The sequence below is a fragment of the Pseudochaenichthys georgianus genome, chromosome 21, assembly GCF_902827115.2.
Source record: "Pseudochaenichthys georgianus chromosome 21, fPseGeo1.2, whole genome shotgun sequence".
Lineage (NCBI taxonomy): Eukaryota > Metazoa > Chordata > Actinopteri > Perciformes > Channichthyidae > Pseudochaenichthys > Pseudochaenichthys georgianus.
Genome location: NC_047523.1, coordinates 33,189,414 through 33,208,352, shown reverse-complemented (window position 1 = coordinate 33,208,352; position 18,939 = coordinate 33,189,414). Strand labels below are relative to the sequence as shown.

Here is an 18,939-nt window from a genome sequence, read left to right as displayed (position 1 = left end):
GGGTGTGTGTGTGTGTGTGTGTGTGTGTGTGTGTGTGTGTGTGTGTGTGTGTGTGTGTGTGTGTGTGTGTGTGTGTGTGTGTGTGTGTGTGTGTGTGTGTGTGTGTGTGTGTGTGTGTGTGTGTGTGTGTGTGTGTGTGTGTGTGTGTGTGTGTGTGTGTGTGTGTGTGTGTGTGTGTGTGTGTGAAAAAGCAGGAGACTTTTGCATCACAGTCATGTCTTTATTTACAATAATGTAGAGATAAAGAGCTAGATATCAGATTTAAAAAGTATTTCATTAAATCAACTGCCTCATAACTAGCGCTGGGCGATAAATCGAGAACATGAGATTGGATTTTGTCTGAGATTTTGGACATCATAATATATGTTTTCCCTGACTTTTAAGGCGGCATTACAGTACTTTTCTCATGATTGCTGTTTATCTATTGGCCTTTCCCATTATGTCACCATTACTCATGATTACTTGTCAGAATTATCATCGTGTAAATGTTAATTTCGCCCCGCCCCAAAATGAGTTATTGCTGTCTTTGAACATTGCTCTATAAAAGTACGTGGGTAGAATATAATCGGTTATACTGTCAAAAGCAGCTGTGGAGAACTTGGTAATCGACAGCTTCATGCCACAGTTAATAGTAGTCGTAGTTGACATCGGCTCCGTGTCTGTAATCAGAGCTGTGGTCCCGGGTTCGATGGGAGCGTTCTCATCGTAATGGTGCTGCCGACCCTGGTCTCTGGAGCGACTCTGGCCCATCCAGTAGGAGAGGTCGGTCTCCAGCCTCTGTGGAGCAGGAAAACAACATGGATGTAAATCAGTAGCACGCTCAGCCTCGACAAATGTGGAGCACACAGGCAGCTGATAAGGGATCCGCTGACTGTCAGCAGCCACAACTGTTTCCAATAGATATGCATGAAAGGCAAACTTTGAAAAGGCCACCGCTTTCACAGCTTTGGCCTTTTAATGAGCAACGGCAAATGGCACACTCGTACATGGCGTAGTGAACGGGGTGTTGAAAGAATTACTGCTACGCTGGCTGAAATGGAAATGCTGTGAAGGGTAATTTTGTGCACTCTTCCTCCGTCTTTTCCTCTCCTGCTCTCTCCATTCCTAGCTGTCTCTGAAGACTCCTAGAAGACGGCCACTGACCTGAAAGGAAACCGGCTCTGAAGGGAGGAACACGTTTGTGTGTGAGAGGGAATTCAGTATTCAGTTCCACATTTGTATTCATGCATGCAGTTACACAGCAGCGTTGTGAGGATGACCGTCTTTTGAAGAGATTACCCTTCACACTACTGTTTACACCTTCATGTTTTCTGTCCTCCACATATCTGAGAAATCTTCGGAGAACTTTTTAACTGTTCTTTCTGTGTTTGTGTTTATTGCATAGCCCATCTTTTAATCCAGGTTTAAAACTCCCCTGAGAGTTCACACAAATCTGTAGTTTTTATTGAATGTTCATTTGAGCAAGCAATCTCAAAAGTGTCAACAAATCTAGATTGATAAATCCTGTTTTTGTGCACAGACAACCCCACCTCTTCAAACTAGTAATAAGGGCACAGAAATCAATATGAAGTGTCAGAAAATATGTAGTTTCTCTTGTTGGACCCCATTGGTTAAAATTAGAAGCTGACAAAACAAATGATTTTGGGGGCTTTTTATTTCAATATAAAACGATACAAAGGGGTTTCAGCATGGGCGTAGGAAGCATCCTGAATGTGGGGGGGACACTTTTAACGGGTGGGGGTCTTCCCCCACGAAAACAAAAATAGATTTCCGGTATTCTGGATACTAAACCTTGAGTTTATGTTCTAGACTGAAACATAATATTTGCATTGTATCATATGTTGACGCCGGGCTGTGTTTCAAAGCACTTGACTACACTCTCTGCCATTGTGTGTAAATAAATTACAATGATTTGAGGGTGCATTATGGATTTACAGTTCGAAAGTGAGCATAGCCTAGGACGTATGGACTCAGATCAGTCTTAATATTAATAAATGCACACAAGGATTCACAAATGTATTTCGGGATGTTTTTAAAAAACATGTCTATGAAGTGTTTTGCTCAAAATACCAAAACAGATCACCCATTCTAGCCACACCTCATATCCTTCCATTTCACTTCCTGTTTCAAAAGTGCTGATTTTGGGTATAAAACTTTTTTTAAAAAAAAGGAGAGGGCTGAGCTCAGCTGAGATGCTACTGTCTAAACTAAATACTGCAGCGATGAAACACCATATCAAGGATTATTCCTGAAACAGTCTGGAGCTCAAAGGCTTTCTCTCTCAGGTTACACTTCTTCACACGCATGCTCTCCGGTACAGGTTAGCTCTGAGTGCTAGTGATGCTAATGTAAACATGCACCGACCATATTACGTCCAAAACAGTCGTGCATTGTTTCTGATAGGGCCGTGGGGGTAAAGCCAGCCTACATTTCCGATATTACGTCATATCGGACGCAAATCTGGATCAGCTCTGTTGTAGCCCCGTTTTTAGCGAGTTGGGTACGGAGGAAAAGAGAGAGGGTTTTATTTTCTGACGTTGTGTGAGTTCCCTGACACACATCTTTATGTATAAAAGACATCAAAGTGCATTTTGCATAATAGGTCTCTAAGACAAATCCAGAGTTACGTGTGTCTGTACTTCCTCTAAGAAAAAAGGACGGTAAAAGAAGAGCTCTGTGGCTTCAGGCTTGATCGCCGTTCAAATGACAGCGTTGGTTTCCCCCAAAAGTGGGCGGGGCCGTAAAGTGACGTAGATGTTACTCTCATCTATGGACATCGATCGCCGCTATATTTAACCATATATCAAGCCCGATCGTCGATTTCCAATGATTTAATGTAATTGTTTGCCTGTCTGGCCATTGGAATCGGGCTCTTTGAAGATCCAAAAATCCACGGTTTTCTTAAATTTCTGATCGGATTGGCAAAAACTTCAGAATTTGCATTGACCGCAGTTCAAATGACAGCTTTGTTTTCCCCCAAAAGTGGCGGAGATGTACTTTTTGCCCGGAAGTGACGCATGTGTTCTCATCTATTGGCAGCAGGTTTTTTATTTTATTTGCAGTGTTTCGTCCATGCAGTGCTTTAAAGGTGGGGCAGGTAATTCACTTCAGAAACACTTTTTGTTATATTCCATGGAATGCTCTTAACATCCCGATAGCAATGATTACATGAAATGCTTTGACAATATATACAAATATTTCATCTGTGGAAGCCGTGGCGCTGTAAAAAGCAAGTCCAATTATCTGCCTCGGCCCTTGGCAGATAATTGGACGTCCTACCTGCCTGTCAGCCTTCTAGCTTACTCGAGCTGATTTCTCCATTCTTACCTACCCTACCTTTAAAGGTCCCATGACATGGCCATTTCTTCTGATCATAATTCTATTGTTGAGGTATACTAAAATAGATTTATATTGTGCAATTTTCCAAACTCACATTGGTTTCTCATACAGCATCTCTGTATAGTATGTGTATTCACTCTGTCCTAAACGGCGTGTTGGAGCTCCTGCCCCCCCCTCCCTGTGAGCCCAGTGGCCGTCTGCGAGACACCGACTCACAGCCTCACCACGTCCCGCCGTCTTGGAGGACAAATCGACGGAGCTGCAGCTGAGAAAAGATTGAGTGTGGATTGGTCCATTTGGACCAATCCACGGACTTAACGTAACGGCTCCAAGTATTGTTCTATTTGGACCAATGGGTCCATTTGGGTATGGGCACGTCACTATACTCTGGAAGAAAACAATGGAAAAAGAGAAATCTCCAACGAGGCGTTCTGGGCAGCACAGACAGGTCTTCTCTGTGTTAGTGTTTTACTCGCTACAGGGTGTACTTTGAGGGTTTGTGACTCTGCAGACCGTTTACATGCAGAAAAAGCTACATAACAAACAAGGGGATCGGTAATAACCGGAAAAGTATGACATGGGACCTTCAAGTAAACACTCCACGTGTTGTGAAGTTGGTGACAATGTTTCTTCATGTTTTAACACAATTTAGTTTTTATAATTACACCATTTTTAAGTGCATCACGCTTCCTAATGGAAGTGTCCTGGGCCGTTGGAGCGCGTTTGCACCTGTCGGCCATCGTACTTGCTTGGTGTTGAAGCCAAAACTCAACATGAGAAACGAGTGTTCTTGTTTTCCCCCTAACCCCTGTGTAAATGAGGATTTGTTAATCTATTTGCTCTTTTTCTCATGTGAATCAGTTGTGTTGAGCATGTTGGCAACTTTGTTTGTGACAGACTGCAGGAGTTCACTGTGAATACTATAAGCTCTCCGGGAACAGACGCAGACCCACCTGCTCGTCGAAGCCCATGTACATGAACTGCTGGATCCACTGCTGCACGTCCGGCCTGCTGCGGTCCCACAGGTTCCTCTTACTTACTGCGGCTCAGCTTCGACAGAAACCCCTGAGCTGTGGAGGGGGGGACGGCCAAGGAGGACCTGGAGAGGGCAGCACCTGCTCCGGCCGCTAGGGGAGGCAACATTTGGGGCAAAAACATGGAGGTATTTCCAGAGATCTGAATCAAGTTTACTGACAGATACATTTACACATTCAAGGGATTTGCTTTGGTGTATGGTGGTGCGAACATGAACAACCTAAGAAAGTAAGTTGTAAGAGTAGGTCAAAAAATATAACGATAGTAAAAAGAAAGTATTTAAAGGGGAAAGGAAACACCAATTACAGCTATAATATTCCGGTAGTTTATTCCTTTTACAATGGATATTGATCGTAATATTTATTGTATATGATATTATTCGCCAAAAGAAAATTAATTATCCACCGGCCGGGTGGGGAATTCCGGGACCAGGCCGCCGCCATTAGGGGAGTCCCAAATGGTGACGTCACTGGGTGGGTCTTCGCTCCGGGTATCCATACCGGAAGTCAACACAACGTAGCAGATATGGCAGCGATGGAGGAATTTTGCAATGAGATCGACGTTTTGAACGATGAATTTGACTATTCGTCGGGAGATGACATTGATGTGGAAGCATCTACAGTTACCAGGCATCCCATGGCCTATGCTTATGAACCGATTCGGTCCGCCGAAAGTACCGACGGTTCTGAACTCGCCGAGTTCACCAGTTCCAGTACCGACTCGGTCTCAGAGGAAGAAGATGTTGCTCAAAACCCGGGACGAATGGACAACACAGATTGGTGTACATGTAACAATTGTGTGGTGATGCCATCGGAAAATGAATGTAGATGTTGCAGGGGAATTGGTATCGACCACATGCTCAATTCAGACGGGAATAATCTCCAGTGTATCATGGAACACCGACTGTTCCCTATGGTTTCCATCGAGAATGATATGTTGGCGATCGCAATGGTATCGCTACGAGACGTGCGTGCAGCAACCCTCGAACGACCAATAAATAGCGAGTAAGTGTAGGCCCTATTTAAAAATATATAATTGTTTTCAATTAAATGATTTGTATTTATATGTGTATCCTATTTATTTCAGCCTCTACAGACTAACAGCTTATCGGCAATTCACCATCTGGACTAGAGGTTTCTTTGGAAAAGGGAACAGAGTGCCGATACCTGCCTGTGTTGTGAATCGGATACGAAGTCACTACCCATCAGTAACCTACAAAGGATTTGAATATTCTGGAGGGATATGATGTGACCAATGATTCCATGCATGGAAGGCAAATCTTTGACAGTGAAATCGTGACATTTAGGCTAGCGAAGAAAATTCTACTTTTATAATGGAACCATTCATACAATGTTTGTGATATATCAGAACAGTATTTACAACTTATATTATCAAGCATATACATGTATCTCACTAGATTCTACAAATGTTTTTCAGTGCTCGATGTTCATAAAGTAATAAAGACCATTTTCCTGAACCAAACTATGTTTATACCCTTCAAATAATAATATACAAATACTACCAGCAATTACTTCAGCCATAGACGTCCTTTATTTATTTGCCACAGAGCCCCACAGGTTGACTAAGCTTCATACACCACAGACACATTGAGCCCCACAGGCTGACTTCATATATACGACAGACACATAGAGACCGACATTACTTGTTCACAAATCGACTTAGGTGGTGTGCCACAGCATCCTCCTTCGATGGTTTTACCAGGCCTTTATGCGCACCAAGTGTCCTTTTCGCCTTCTCTGCATCTGTATGACGGTGTTCTGCAAGTTCGGACCTCATGGACGATGCTGATAAACACCTCTCGACTACCCCTACCATGATTTCTCTTCGGAAGTTGTAGCTTTTTGGTGTCTTCATCGCCTTCACCACATCCTCCAGCAGGCTTCGAGTACTGCAGTTTGAACTGCAGTGCCCCCTTCTTGGTCTGTGCCTGCTCACGGTCGATGTTGTGGTTGTGATCCAATGCAGCGAGGCGTGCCTGAAAGCTCTCCTCCGTGAACTTCTTGCGCTTTGGAACGTACTTTGTATACAAAGAATGGATGCTCTCCAGCTCGCCAGTATGGATCCCTTCTGTAACCTGCAATTGAACAGAGTGAGTCATGAATGTCAGCATTATTTAGCATTTTTGTTATCACTTAATTTGTCAGATTGCGAACTATTGGAGTTGAGAGATGCCAGACATGCAATTCTCAAACATCGCTATTGAATAATCACCCATGGTTGGTGGATAATTCAAATACTGATATTAATTATGCATGTGTTTGTATTTTTTTTTATACATATTTTCAATTTCATATTTTACTGTTTGTTCAGGGCTACATCCGTTGAATATATTCTCTTTAGATAAATATACTGCTTTGTGGTGAATTTATAAGGCCAGAATATATAAATGAAGAAGGGCAATTAAGTTAATACCTTATCTAGTTTTTTCAACAGTCTCTTGTCCATGACCACTTTCTGTAGAGTGCCAAAGGCCTTGGATGAACGCTCCAACCAAGGTCGGGACCTCCCATCCTCTTCAGAATAAGGCTCGTGTTCACACTTCAGCATCTTCTCTGCCGACAGCCACTCGTGAACATTGATGATATGATGGAGGATAGACGTCCATTTCTCCTTCAGCAGTAACGCGTCACCATCACATGTATACACACAGTACCAAAGATGGTTGGATACCATGCGCACCCACTCCTTCAGCTCGGTATTCCTGCTCTGCAGCATCCACTTCTTCACACCTTTCACAATGTGCCACAAGTCAAACTCATGCTTGATGGTCTCGTGGTCCTCACGTAGCATCTTCTGCACTGCAGGGTGGCAGTCTGTGGCTAGTATGGAAATTGTCACATTGTGATCCTGAAAAGATATTTACCATACATTTAATTTAATAAAAGTCAAACTTAGAGGGCCAGGCCATTTTCACATGTAAAATCACAATTTGGTCAATTGTAGGATTAATTTTTGCAACATGGAATTTAAGACTTTAGACAATTTAGGTGGATTTCTATATTTTCATGTGACAATGTTTGTCCGAAATCATGGCCTCTCTAGCATATCATGTAACAAATGTACATACATTATATATCTTTGGCTATCAGCAGAGATCCCATACATACAATGGCACAGGCAGACAGCTAGACATCACAATCTTTCTATTCCAAATTGACAATCGTTATTTAAAATTAGACAAAAGATTATACAATATATTGTAGCAATACTACATGTACCCCCCCGTGTCCAAGTCAAACTTAGAGGGCCAGGCAATTTTCTCATGTAAAATCACAATTTCGTCAATTGTAGGATTAATTTTTGCAACATGGAATTTAAGACTTTATCAATGGGGATTTCCGATCTTTGTTTGAGTTTTTATGTTAAGTCAATTGTTACCTTCTGGTTTCCTTAAGATCCTGTGCAAGCTGCTGTCACTGGAAACGTCTGAGAGGAGAGGGGACAAAGAGCTGCAGTTTGAAACACCATACTTCTTCACAGGTAATAAATAGGCTTGTAAATCATATAACACACTTGAAACAACTTTCTGTCTTCTTTTATTTCTATACAGTCTCAAGGTTTATTGCCAGGGTAACTGTAGTTTATTTCCTTTTTATATGTAGCGCTGGAGGATATGGAGAAAATCAAATGTCACAATATTGCAACGATATTGTAGAGTTGGTTGACCATACTGTAGGTGCTTAAACAAAAATAATGCTATAAGCTATATTTTATAGGATGATCTCAGTTTAAACATATGTATAATGGATATAATGACAAAGTGCAAAAAGAAAACATCTTAAAATGGTCTTCTAAGTTCAGGAAATGACATAATATGACTGTAATGCAGCCTTCAATACCAGGAAGAAAGAACTCTTGCCATATAACAATATCCAAAACCTAAGAGGACAATATCTATTCTTCTATCGATATCTATTGTTTTGGTTTAAGATTCAAAGGCTGTTGTCAAATGCACAATGGCTACAGCAACATTTTGGTAATTAAATCTGAAGTCCCATGTTATCCACCGAACAATATTCTTTACACACAAAAGCAAATAGAGAAATAAAACCGTGCAGACCCGATGGTATTTATAAAAGAGAAGCGACATGGACAAGCGGAAAACAGGTGAAATATATTTTTAACTACAATCTGTAACACTGAAATCTATACATGTTTTTTCACATTGATCTGCTTGCACTGCGGCAGCTTGTTTAATGTGCCTCAGTAGTTTTCACCACACTTCCCTCGTTTCAGGTAACTAAACCAGTTTCATTGACGATTACATTCTGTTTTCATAATAAATGCAAATGTGAATAGTTCAGCGGACCAACACACATCGATGTATATTTACAGTGAGCTCCTTCCTGCTGCTCTCCTCTCCCAGCGGAGCTACACTGTGAGCAACGATTTTTCACACATATATATTTATACATGTTCTTTAAGTGTGCAGTAATGAGTTGTACTTCTACCCAGCGGACAGATAACCCTGTTCTGCCATTGACCGTTTTCTCGCAGCTCAAATCCCTCGCCAAATCTAGCGCACGTTTACTTCGGTCCTGGAGGGTTTCATTAATCTCTTGTTCAGAATGGTTACAGTAAAACATGAAGCTGAGTTTGTATCTAAGCCTAAACAATAGATAGGACCCTGAGAATATGCACAGAAATCCCTATCTTTAGGTGAACTTTGTCGAGGCTTAAGCTACAAACTTCTGAACTGCGTTGGAAAGAGTGGAAGGTGTGTTTGTTGTGTTGCAAATGAGCTTCTCATCGCTCCAGAGCTTTTCCTCCAACAGCCATCCTTATAAAGTAATAAATCCCCGACAGCATCAATCTGCTTATCAGTGTTGCATGCATTGACTCCAGGGATGCCAATGTTGGTGGTTCCAGATTTAAAGAATCGTGTCCGACTGATTCAGTGATTGTGACTTTTACTCTTTTTTTTATTTGAGTGGTTTGTCTCGACACATATTTGATGGATTGATGTGCATTTTTGTAAATACATTAAAGTCCCCCCTCCGGATGAATTATGGGACATTAGAACTGATGTTGAACACAACAAAACAAGACATTCATTGTCATAACCCAACCTGTTTGTGAGTGACAGCTCAAATGCCTTTCTTTTCTTTCTTTTTCTTTTCAGTCTTTATTACGAACAGATTAAAAAATAACAAATAAAAAATAACAAATGTGAAAAACAGAATACCGTATTGTTATAATACAGTATTTATCCACGGTAATATGTGTATATTAAAAAAAAAAAAAAGTCTTCATATTAATAATCATAATTTTTTTATAACGACACACATCGTAAAGGGGTTTTCTTTGTTATTTAATGTCTTTTCCCATTTATATTGTGTGTGATTTGCATAACAGAATTTGAAAAATAATGCTATACTTGTATTTTGTAGATGTTTGTGTCTTTGTCTTACCCTCCTGGTACTGAAGATTGTACATTTGAGCTCTTATAAATATGTAGTTATAAAAGTATGTTTGTGGTGATGGATTTCCTGTGTCTTGTCAAGTGTTTGAAGGTTTAGTGTCCGACCAAATTCGAATGAATAAAATAGATAAGTTATTAAAATGGATTCTCTATATTAAAGATTAGCATTCAAATACATGTGATGCATTGAAAGGCAAGCATCAGGGATGTTAATCATACTGAAGGGAAGTCAATTGGATACAATGGAGAGGCCTTTCATTCCTGCTCTTTTGTATATCAATGAGTCCATGCTGTCACCTGAAGTGTGGCTGCCTTTCACTTTTCATGTTTCTAAGCTCTGACATGCTCCCACTTACTGTAACCACACCCTCGTCATGCAGTTTGAGGTGTTCTTAATTGCTAATGCTTTGAGATCTACAATAACAGCACAAGGCAAGAGGGTGGCCTTCAACATCTGGCCTCATATGATGAAAGAAAAAGTGACATTTTAAATGCTGAATAAAAGCAGAAGGTTGAGCTCACCTCTGAGTGCAAAGAGTGTCAGCAGGACAGCCAGCCCCATCAATCTCAGACACAGCTGCTGGGATGCCATGTTGTACTCCAGTCTTTGCAGATTAAAAGCAACAACTGTGCAGAAGAGCTGCTGCACGACCCGAGGGGAGAGTTGGCCGACTCCGAGACTCTCCAAATGGAAATGGCAGGCAGGGCCGGCACTGACCAATTTGCCGCCCTAGGCGAGATTTAAGTTGCCATTGTCTGGTTGGTTTAATGTGTCTGTGGACCCCCTCAGAGCCAGGTCTCTCTCTGCTAAGGACTGACTTATTGCCACGAATCGGGTGAGAACGTCACGCCACCTATTTCTCTCAGCCTGAGCAAGGGCCATCTCTTGCATATCTATTGTAAGCCCCCTGGCAAGACGGACGTCTAACTCCTTCCATGTCGCCATGTTTGTGTTGTGCTCCTTGCTTTCTTCATGTACCTTGAGCAAGTGACTTGCATTTTTCCAGTCCTTTAGCCCTTCCCTATTGAGTTTGTAATTTCTCTGTGAAAACATTTTGCAGCAGAAGCAGTGCAAGCTATCATTCTTTTTTGAATACATCAACCAGCTTCTTTTGATTTTTTCTCCGTTGAATAGTCCTGCTGACACCTTCTCCCGTCTTTTTGTTTGGGAAAGGTAAAACTAGGTTTCATTTTATTCACCTATTTTCCCTCGCTTACCAGTCAGTCTGAGCTGAGCTATGTCATACCTATTTGTATGCTTTCACTGTCTGTCCATGGCCTTTATGTGCCTTGTTTTTATTCTTATGTGTGCTTTTTTTATCTATTCATGTAATATTATATTATATTTTATTATAATGTTATGTTCATTGTGAAGCACTTTGGCAAACCCTCTGTTTTTAAACTGTGCTATACAAATAAAGTGGATTGGATTGGATTTGATATGGTCCACAAACTCTGTCCTGTCATTATCAGTAAGAACAGATGGCCAGTCGGCAGGGTCTATTGGTGAAGCCTTTATCCCTGATGCTGTATCACTTGGCTCTGCTGAGGTGGAGGGGACAGGAGCACTTGATGCTGTATCACTGGGCTCTGCTGAGGTGGAAGGGACAGGAGCGCTAGATGCTGTATCACTTGGCTCTGCTGAGGTGGAAGGGACAGGAGCACTTGATGCTGTATCACTGGACTCTGCTGAGGTGGAGGAGACAGGAGCGCTAGATGCTGTATCACTTGGCTCTGCTGAGGTGGAAGGGACAGGAGCGCTTGATGCTGTATCACTGGGCTCTGCTGAGGTGGAAGGGACAGGAGCGCTTGATGCTGTATCACTGGGCTCTGCTGAGGTGGAAGGGACAGGAGCGCTTGATGCTGTATCACTGGGCTCTGCTGAGGTGGAAGGGACAGGAGCACTTGATGCTGTATCACTGGGCTCTGCTGAGGTGGAAGGGACAGGAGCGCTTGATGCTGTATCACTGGGCTCTGCTGAGGTGGAAGGGACAGGAGCGCTTGATGCTGTATCACTGGACTCTGCTGAGGTGGAAGGGACAGGAGCGCTTGATGCTGTATCACTGGGCTCTGCTGAGGTGGAAGGGACCGGAGCGCTTGATGCTGTATCACTGGGCTCTGCTGAGGTGGAGGGGACAGGAGCGCTTGATGCTTTATCACTGGGTTCTGCTGAGGTGGAAGGGACAGGAGCACTTGATGCTGTATCACTGGGCTCTGCTGAGGTGGAGGGGACAGGAGCGCTTGATGCTGTATCACTGGACTCTGCTGAGGTGGAAGGGACAGGAGCGCTAGATGCTGTATCACTGGGCTCTGCTGAGGTGGAAGGGACAGGAGCGCTTGATGCTGTATCACTTGGCCCTGCTGAGGTGGAAGGGACAGGAGCGCTTGATGCTGTATCACTGGGCTCTGCTGAGGTGGAAGGGACAGGAGCGCTTGATGCTGTATCACTGGGCTCTGCTGAGGTGGAAGGGACAGGAGCACTTGATGCTGTATCACTGGGCTCTGCTGAGGTGGAAGGGACAGGAGCACTTGATGCTGTATCACTGGACTCTGCTGAGGTGGAAGGGACAGGAGCGCTTGATGCTGTATCACTGGACTCTGCTGAGGTGGAAGGGACAGGAGCGCTTGATGCTGTATCACTGGGCTCTGCTGAGGTGGAAGGGACAGGAGCGCTTGATGCTGTATCACTGGGCTCTGCTGAGGTGGAGGGGACAGGAGCGCTTGATGCTGTATCACTGGGTTCTGCTGAGGTGGAAGGGACAGGAGCACTTGATGCTGTATCACTGGGCTCTGCTGAGGTGGAGGGGACAGGAGCGCTTGATGCTGTATCACTGGGCTCTGCTTAGGTGGAAGGGACAGGAGCGCTTGATGCTGCATCACTGGGCTCTGCTGAGGTGGAGGGGACAGGAGCGCTTGATGCTGCATCACTGGGCTCTGCTGAGGTGGTATGAGGCCCAACACATTTCAAAAGTGCATCTGGAGAGAGAAGAGAAGTATATGTGACCATCAAGAGATGCATTATATTTGCTAGACCTAATTATATTATAGAAATCAGAAAACAGGAGCAGCTCAGAAAATAATTAGAATATCATGGAATATATTGCCTCCATGTAGAATTGATGCATTTATCTCTGCAAGAGGAGCCCCGACCAAGTATTGAGTACATATTTGAATAAACTTTTCAGAAGATCGAAATATCTGTATTATAAATCCTTATCTAATATTATACTAGATACAGGATTATTGATTTTCATGATCTGTAATAATCACAATTAAAACAAAAAAGGTTTGAAATATTTCACTTCATGCATAATGAATCTAGAATATATGATTAATTTGTTTTATAAAATTAAAGAAAAACAGTTCTATGATATAGTTATTCTTTTAGATGCACCTGCAGATTCTGCGACTTACCAGATGGCAAAGAAGCAGCTACATACATTGTAATATAGCATATTAAAGATAAAGGCTAAGGTATGCAGTATTTACAGTAGTGACAAGCATTTTAACACTGATGTAAACGTTACACTATTGATTATTGAACATACTTTAGACAGCATAAACTGTAAGGCAATACAATTAAAGGCCTACAACTATAAATTATTGAGGGGATGTAAAAGGAATAGCATTTTAATGACTATCATTATTAGCCTATTACTACAAGCAGGGCAAACATTGGCTCACCTCAACAGATATAGTAGATGATATATAGCAGGTGATGTAACTCTTTCCAAATGTCCCTGAATTTAAGGTGGGAGTAACGGTAATAATTGACGTTAACTCTAAATGTAACTATTGATTAGCAAACGAACGACCTTGCTATCGTCTAAAAGTAAACAAGTTAAAACTGTTCCATCAACGGTAACTACAACTACAACTACAACTACTACACGACTTTGTTTAATCATCATCACATTAACGTTACTGTACCTTTGTCTTTCTCCCGTTTGTCCTCCTCCTCTTTTCTTTTCTTTCTTCCTTGGGCACCAGATAACTTTGTTCTTTTCGACATGCTAATTACCGTCTTTGTTTTCTTCTCTCGAGTCACAGCAGGTCCCCTCGCTCCTTGAGGACATAAACAGCCTACGCGGCTGGGGCAGTTCAACTTACCTGAATTAGGGGGGGGGCGCCATACTGTATGGGCGCTGTACGCAATATAGGCGTAGTTCTATTAAGATAAGATATTAAGATGTACTTTGTTGATCCAAAATCGGGAAATTGTTTTATTTTGAAGAAAAAAAAATCACAATTAAAACAATTTTTTTTTTAATAAAATAAATATTTCCCCCAATTTTCGGCGCCCCCCTGGCTTGATGCGCCCTTAGCATTCGCCTATACTGCCTATGCCAAGGGCCGGCCCTGGGGGCAGGAATGCCGTTTAGCTCCTCGCCTACGGTCAGGAACAAGTCTGAAGTGAAGTGAATCCCAGGTACTTTTCCATCTCCAAATATACAGTCCAGGAGCAGCTGTGAGGAGGAAGAAAGAGCAGATTCCTATTCCTGAATGTGGCGTATAAAGCAGGGTTTCTTTATGAGGAGATAGTCAGGATTTGTCATTTCTGAAAAAGCCTCCTGCTGTATAATGGGTTCAAAAACAATACTCTTTTCACTCAGGATAACAATTAATACACTGTCTGAGGTGAATTTCTCGTAACCCAACTGTTCACAAACTGTCTCTGCAGTATTTATTACAGCCATTTTATAATTTCACCTTAAAATCACCTCTAGACATCTGAAGACAAGCTTCTTTATATTCATTTCAATAAATAACACTTAGTGGCCAACAGGGAAATATCTGATTCTATTTCCTCTTTTGTAAAACGTAGCCTACATTATTCTGCCTATAATTCTTAGGAAGGAGAGTGTCCTCAGCGGAGGTCTCATGCCGTGAGTTTAACAATGATGGTGCAGGTACACGAAGGCAGCAGGAATATAATTGTTTCAGTCCGCAGCTCCGGTTTAACTTCCCCCCTCAGGTCATCAATTAGACATTATGTCAGGAAGTGATCCACGTTCCCGTCGTTTCCTTTATATTTACTCTGTGTGCACGTTGTCTTGCCTCGGTATGTGATCACAGCAACATGTTTTTTGTGTGATTGGCTATTTGTTTTATATGATTTATCAACGTGATCATCAATAGCTAATCTGAGCACCAGAACCCAGCTCATGTGTCCTTTTATGCTGTCCATTGAAATGCAGGTATGTGAGTTTTGTACACCAGTTTATTTATGTGTAATGTTTCACATTGCTCCACATGATGCCTTGACTACAAAGATGATGTTTCTACGCTTCTTCCTCTGCGTCACAGTTTCGGGAATATCAAGATCATTGCACAGGGCCTTGGTCTTGTCATAGACCTCATGTGCTTTCTCGTTACTTTGGTAATTTTTCAGTGTGTTCTCAACTGCTGTTTTGTAATCTACTGCCTGCACCAAGTCAATTGTTTCTTTCTGCAGGTATTTGTGCAGCCCTGAGTGGTTGAGAGCAGTGTCTGGAACATGACAGCATGTAGATGGTACTGCATTTTCAAAGCTTGCTTTCCAGTCCCTTTGCTAGAGGGGCTGAAAGGCTCCCTAAAGTCTTGATGAAAGCAGGGAGGTTTTTGACATGCCCAGCGAATAAGTTGTTTGCCCCCTACCTCTAGCTGTTTCTGAAATGTTTGCAATCTCTGATGGTGGACAAGAGATGTGGAGAAGAGAGTAGAGACACTCCAGGAGATCAACGCAGGTATGTGAGTTTTGTACACCAGTTTGTATAAGGTTAATGTTTCACACTGCTTGTGAAAAATATACTACCACTATACGATCACTGATGTTTTGTTGTTGACTGGACAGGACACTTATTTTGTAAAAGAGATAGCATGAGAGGATCTCTTAAGCAATGCAGCTCACATGTCCTTTTTATATGCTGTCCATTGAAATGCAGGAAAGTAATCAGCAGCTCTGAGTGATCTGTTGCCGAGGGGACACTACACCGGAGTTACATAAGCAGAGATAAAGTGCTATTTTGGGGGGAACTCACCTCCTCTGGGGTCCCCCAGGAAGATTTTTTTAAATGTTGAAGTTAAAAGCATCAATCTTGTGCACTTTGAGAGCAACATCAAGAGATATGATACATCTCTCAACACCCATATGTCAAAAAGAAATCAAAGAATCAGAATCAGAAACGGGTTTATTATTTAAAAACACTTCATTTTCCAATTAAATCATAAACGATGTCAAATTATTAGAAGTTGTTAGTAATCAGATTAAACATAAAAAGGGATGGAAGGAGGAAATAATAATCCCTCATCTCTTGCTGTTTGCGGTTGAAATTATCTCTTTTGCTGGCCAAACATGCTGGATGGAAAGCAGTGATGTCTCACTTGCCGTGGCCCTGTATCTGCAGGCCCTAAATCAGTCATGTTACCCATTGACTCTTGTCTGTTCTGGTGTTCCTGTTCATTGTTGTCTCCATTGTCGTTCTTGTCTGTTGTATCTCCTTCTTGTGTGTCCCTTTCTCCTGTTCTCCTTTCTTCATCCTCTACTCTGTGTGGCTCATCTGTGATGACTGTGGGTAAACACAAACAAGTATGTAAGTCAATCAGTTTCCAGCTCTGTCAAATAAATGAATTTCAAGATACACACATTTGTCTTCATTAAAATGACTGTCACCACACTGTCACAACATGTAATACTAACCAATTGAAAATAGTTACATGTACATTGGAAACCTCTTGTAGATATCACTATTAAGAGTAGTTATCTGCCAATAGGACAGAATCATTCCTATACAAATGCAGTTTGAGTAATTCACTTAATTTATTCACTTAAAACTTTAATATAGTCATTTTCACTTAATACTCTAATATAGTCATCTTTCTGCATTCAACACTAAGGAAAGCTGTACAATTTGACATGATGAGGAAAAAAGGCCTCCGACAATGCAGATCATTTTTTGATCATATCAATTTTAAAATGGGGGTCAAGGCTTAATATCTGGGAGCATAGTGTCCCTTCCCCCTTTCAGGAGCCCCACTGGATTAGCTTTGATCTGAAATATGTGTATAACAAGCTTGTGTTAGCTGGCTGTCCATCTCATAATGTTCACATAGAAACTAGCTGTCAATAGGAAATATCAATCAGAAGAATTATATTTTCATGCAAAATCTGTCACAAAAAGAGGTTGCACATTTAAATGCAGGTGTTGTTATGGCAACGTCAGTGGCCAGACAGCCACATTTACTGCTGCAAATACGTTCAAACATGCTGTCGACACGTAAAGCAGTGGCAACTATGCCACCATTTCAGCTGACTTTTTCTCAGAAATACCGTCACATAACATCCATATATATTTCAGTGCTAGGTTGATGCTTAGCTAAGCTAACTATGAAACACTTTAACTGGCAGGACTCAGGATCAACTACTACTGTAAGGTAGCTTCTAGCTTCATGTCGAACACAGACAGTAAGTCAACATTTCCCAGAGAGCTTTCTTTGAAATCACCAAGTAACGCTAAAAAACACAACATTTAGATTGTATGACAAAGTGTTTATTTAATATATCTGGCTAGCTATAGCTACTTGCTAACGGTTTAGCTTACCCCCGCGATTCAAAGTAACGTCAACGTAGCTATAATTTATGCTTTGCTTACATGTTGACATAACTTGTAAGTTACTGACAGGTGCATACCTTGTTCACCTGGCTCAGGTGGTGGCTCTGGGGTTGTTGTGTGAGCCACCACTTGAGAATTGCCGTCTTTTTTATTAAAGAAATGTCTAATGTCCATCTTCAGAATCTCCGCGTCCGGGGCTGACAGTTTAAAGTTTAAACATTGTCACAGAGGAGAGGTACGTACCTGTCAGCCAATAAAACACGTTTATTTCCATGCAACTCTCTGATTGGTCTGGGTGGCGTCGTCTTGCCTCTGTGTTGCATTCACTGAACATGGGAATTTACAGTTCTGCCGTCCGTCCTATAGGTAAGTAGGTTAATGTATTATATTATTGAGGGAGAATTTGTCCGGGGCTAAAGAGAAAAACATCCGGGGCTAAAGCCCCGGATGCCTACCCCAGGCGACGCCCCTGGTGATCACTCTTAGATGTTGGTGTTTCAATTGAATGAAAACTGTTCGTTGTACACTGAAGTCAAAAACGTTTTGGATTATTTGACAGTATTCATCGAGTCTTCTTGTCATCCTTCTTAATCATCTTCATATTCCTCCTCTTCATATTCCTTCCTTTTTCTTTGTCTTGCTTTCTATGCCACAAAAATAGCTCTCTTAAAGGTCAAATGCAAAGCTTCCAAATATGCTACATTTTTTATAGAATGTTGTTTTAAGACTGCCTGTATTTTTTATTTAATTAAATCGAGATAATACAACACCCGAAAAAAAAAGCTTTTTATTGATTACAAAACTCGACCCAAAAGCCGTCTGAATTTCTGACATGTCATTCCCAGCAGCCTCCGCGCGTCGTGACGTCATTGTGGCCAAACAGTCGTCTGGGCCAATATCCCGATTCGGCAGTCTCGTGCGCTGTTCACATGTCAGCGGTGTTTTCGCTCATGACTGGTTGCAGAAAACTCTGAATTATAATCCGCGAAATCACGCAATACATGGGTTATTGTTGTGCTTTCGGATGTACGAACGGTGCAGGATCTGGGAGAATTTTTCATTCATTTCCCCAAAACAAAATCATCCGCCGAAACTGGATTATTTAGTGAATCGTGTTGGCTGGTCAGCCGACAAAATGGAGCAAGTTGTGCTCTGACCACTTCGCGTCTGATGCATACGATGTTGATCCTGTCATCGTCAGAGTCTGTTGGTGGAGAAGCATTTAAAGTACATCGGAGCGGAACCCGGGCCGTCCCCTCCATATTTGAGCACAAAAAACAACCGAAAGAACGAAAAGAGCCGGGCAATAGCAGAAACGCCAAAGAATTGAGGTAAACAATTTTGATTTGATTTCAAAGCGCACGGAGCACAGAGCGGACAGCAGATAACGGAATTGCAAGTTTTATTGCTTATAGATTATCAGAACATTTCAAAGGGACACAGCCCCATTGGATATTAACCTATGGATTAACTACATCATTGTTTTTATCGTTTTAATGCCATTTTAGACCAGACAAAGAGAAGGGGAGC

General features: G+C 41.9%; 1 protein-coding gene across 1 annotated transcript; it reads right to left on the bottom strand.

Moving 5' to 3' along the window:
- Positions 1–530: 530 nt before the first annotated feature.
- Positions 531–10,470, bottom strand: ecrg4a (ECRG4 augurin precursor a). The gene is given in 6 exon segments (XM_034110592.1): positions 531–681; positions 684–777; positions 4,293–4,379; positions 4,381–4,466; positions 7,774–7,821; positions 10,340–10,470. Coding segments are annotated over 6 exon segments (441 nt in total). The 5' UTR covers positions 10,410–10,470; the 3' UTR covers positions 531–625.
- Between the last annotated feature and the right edge of the window lie 8,469 nt (positions 10,471–18,939).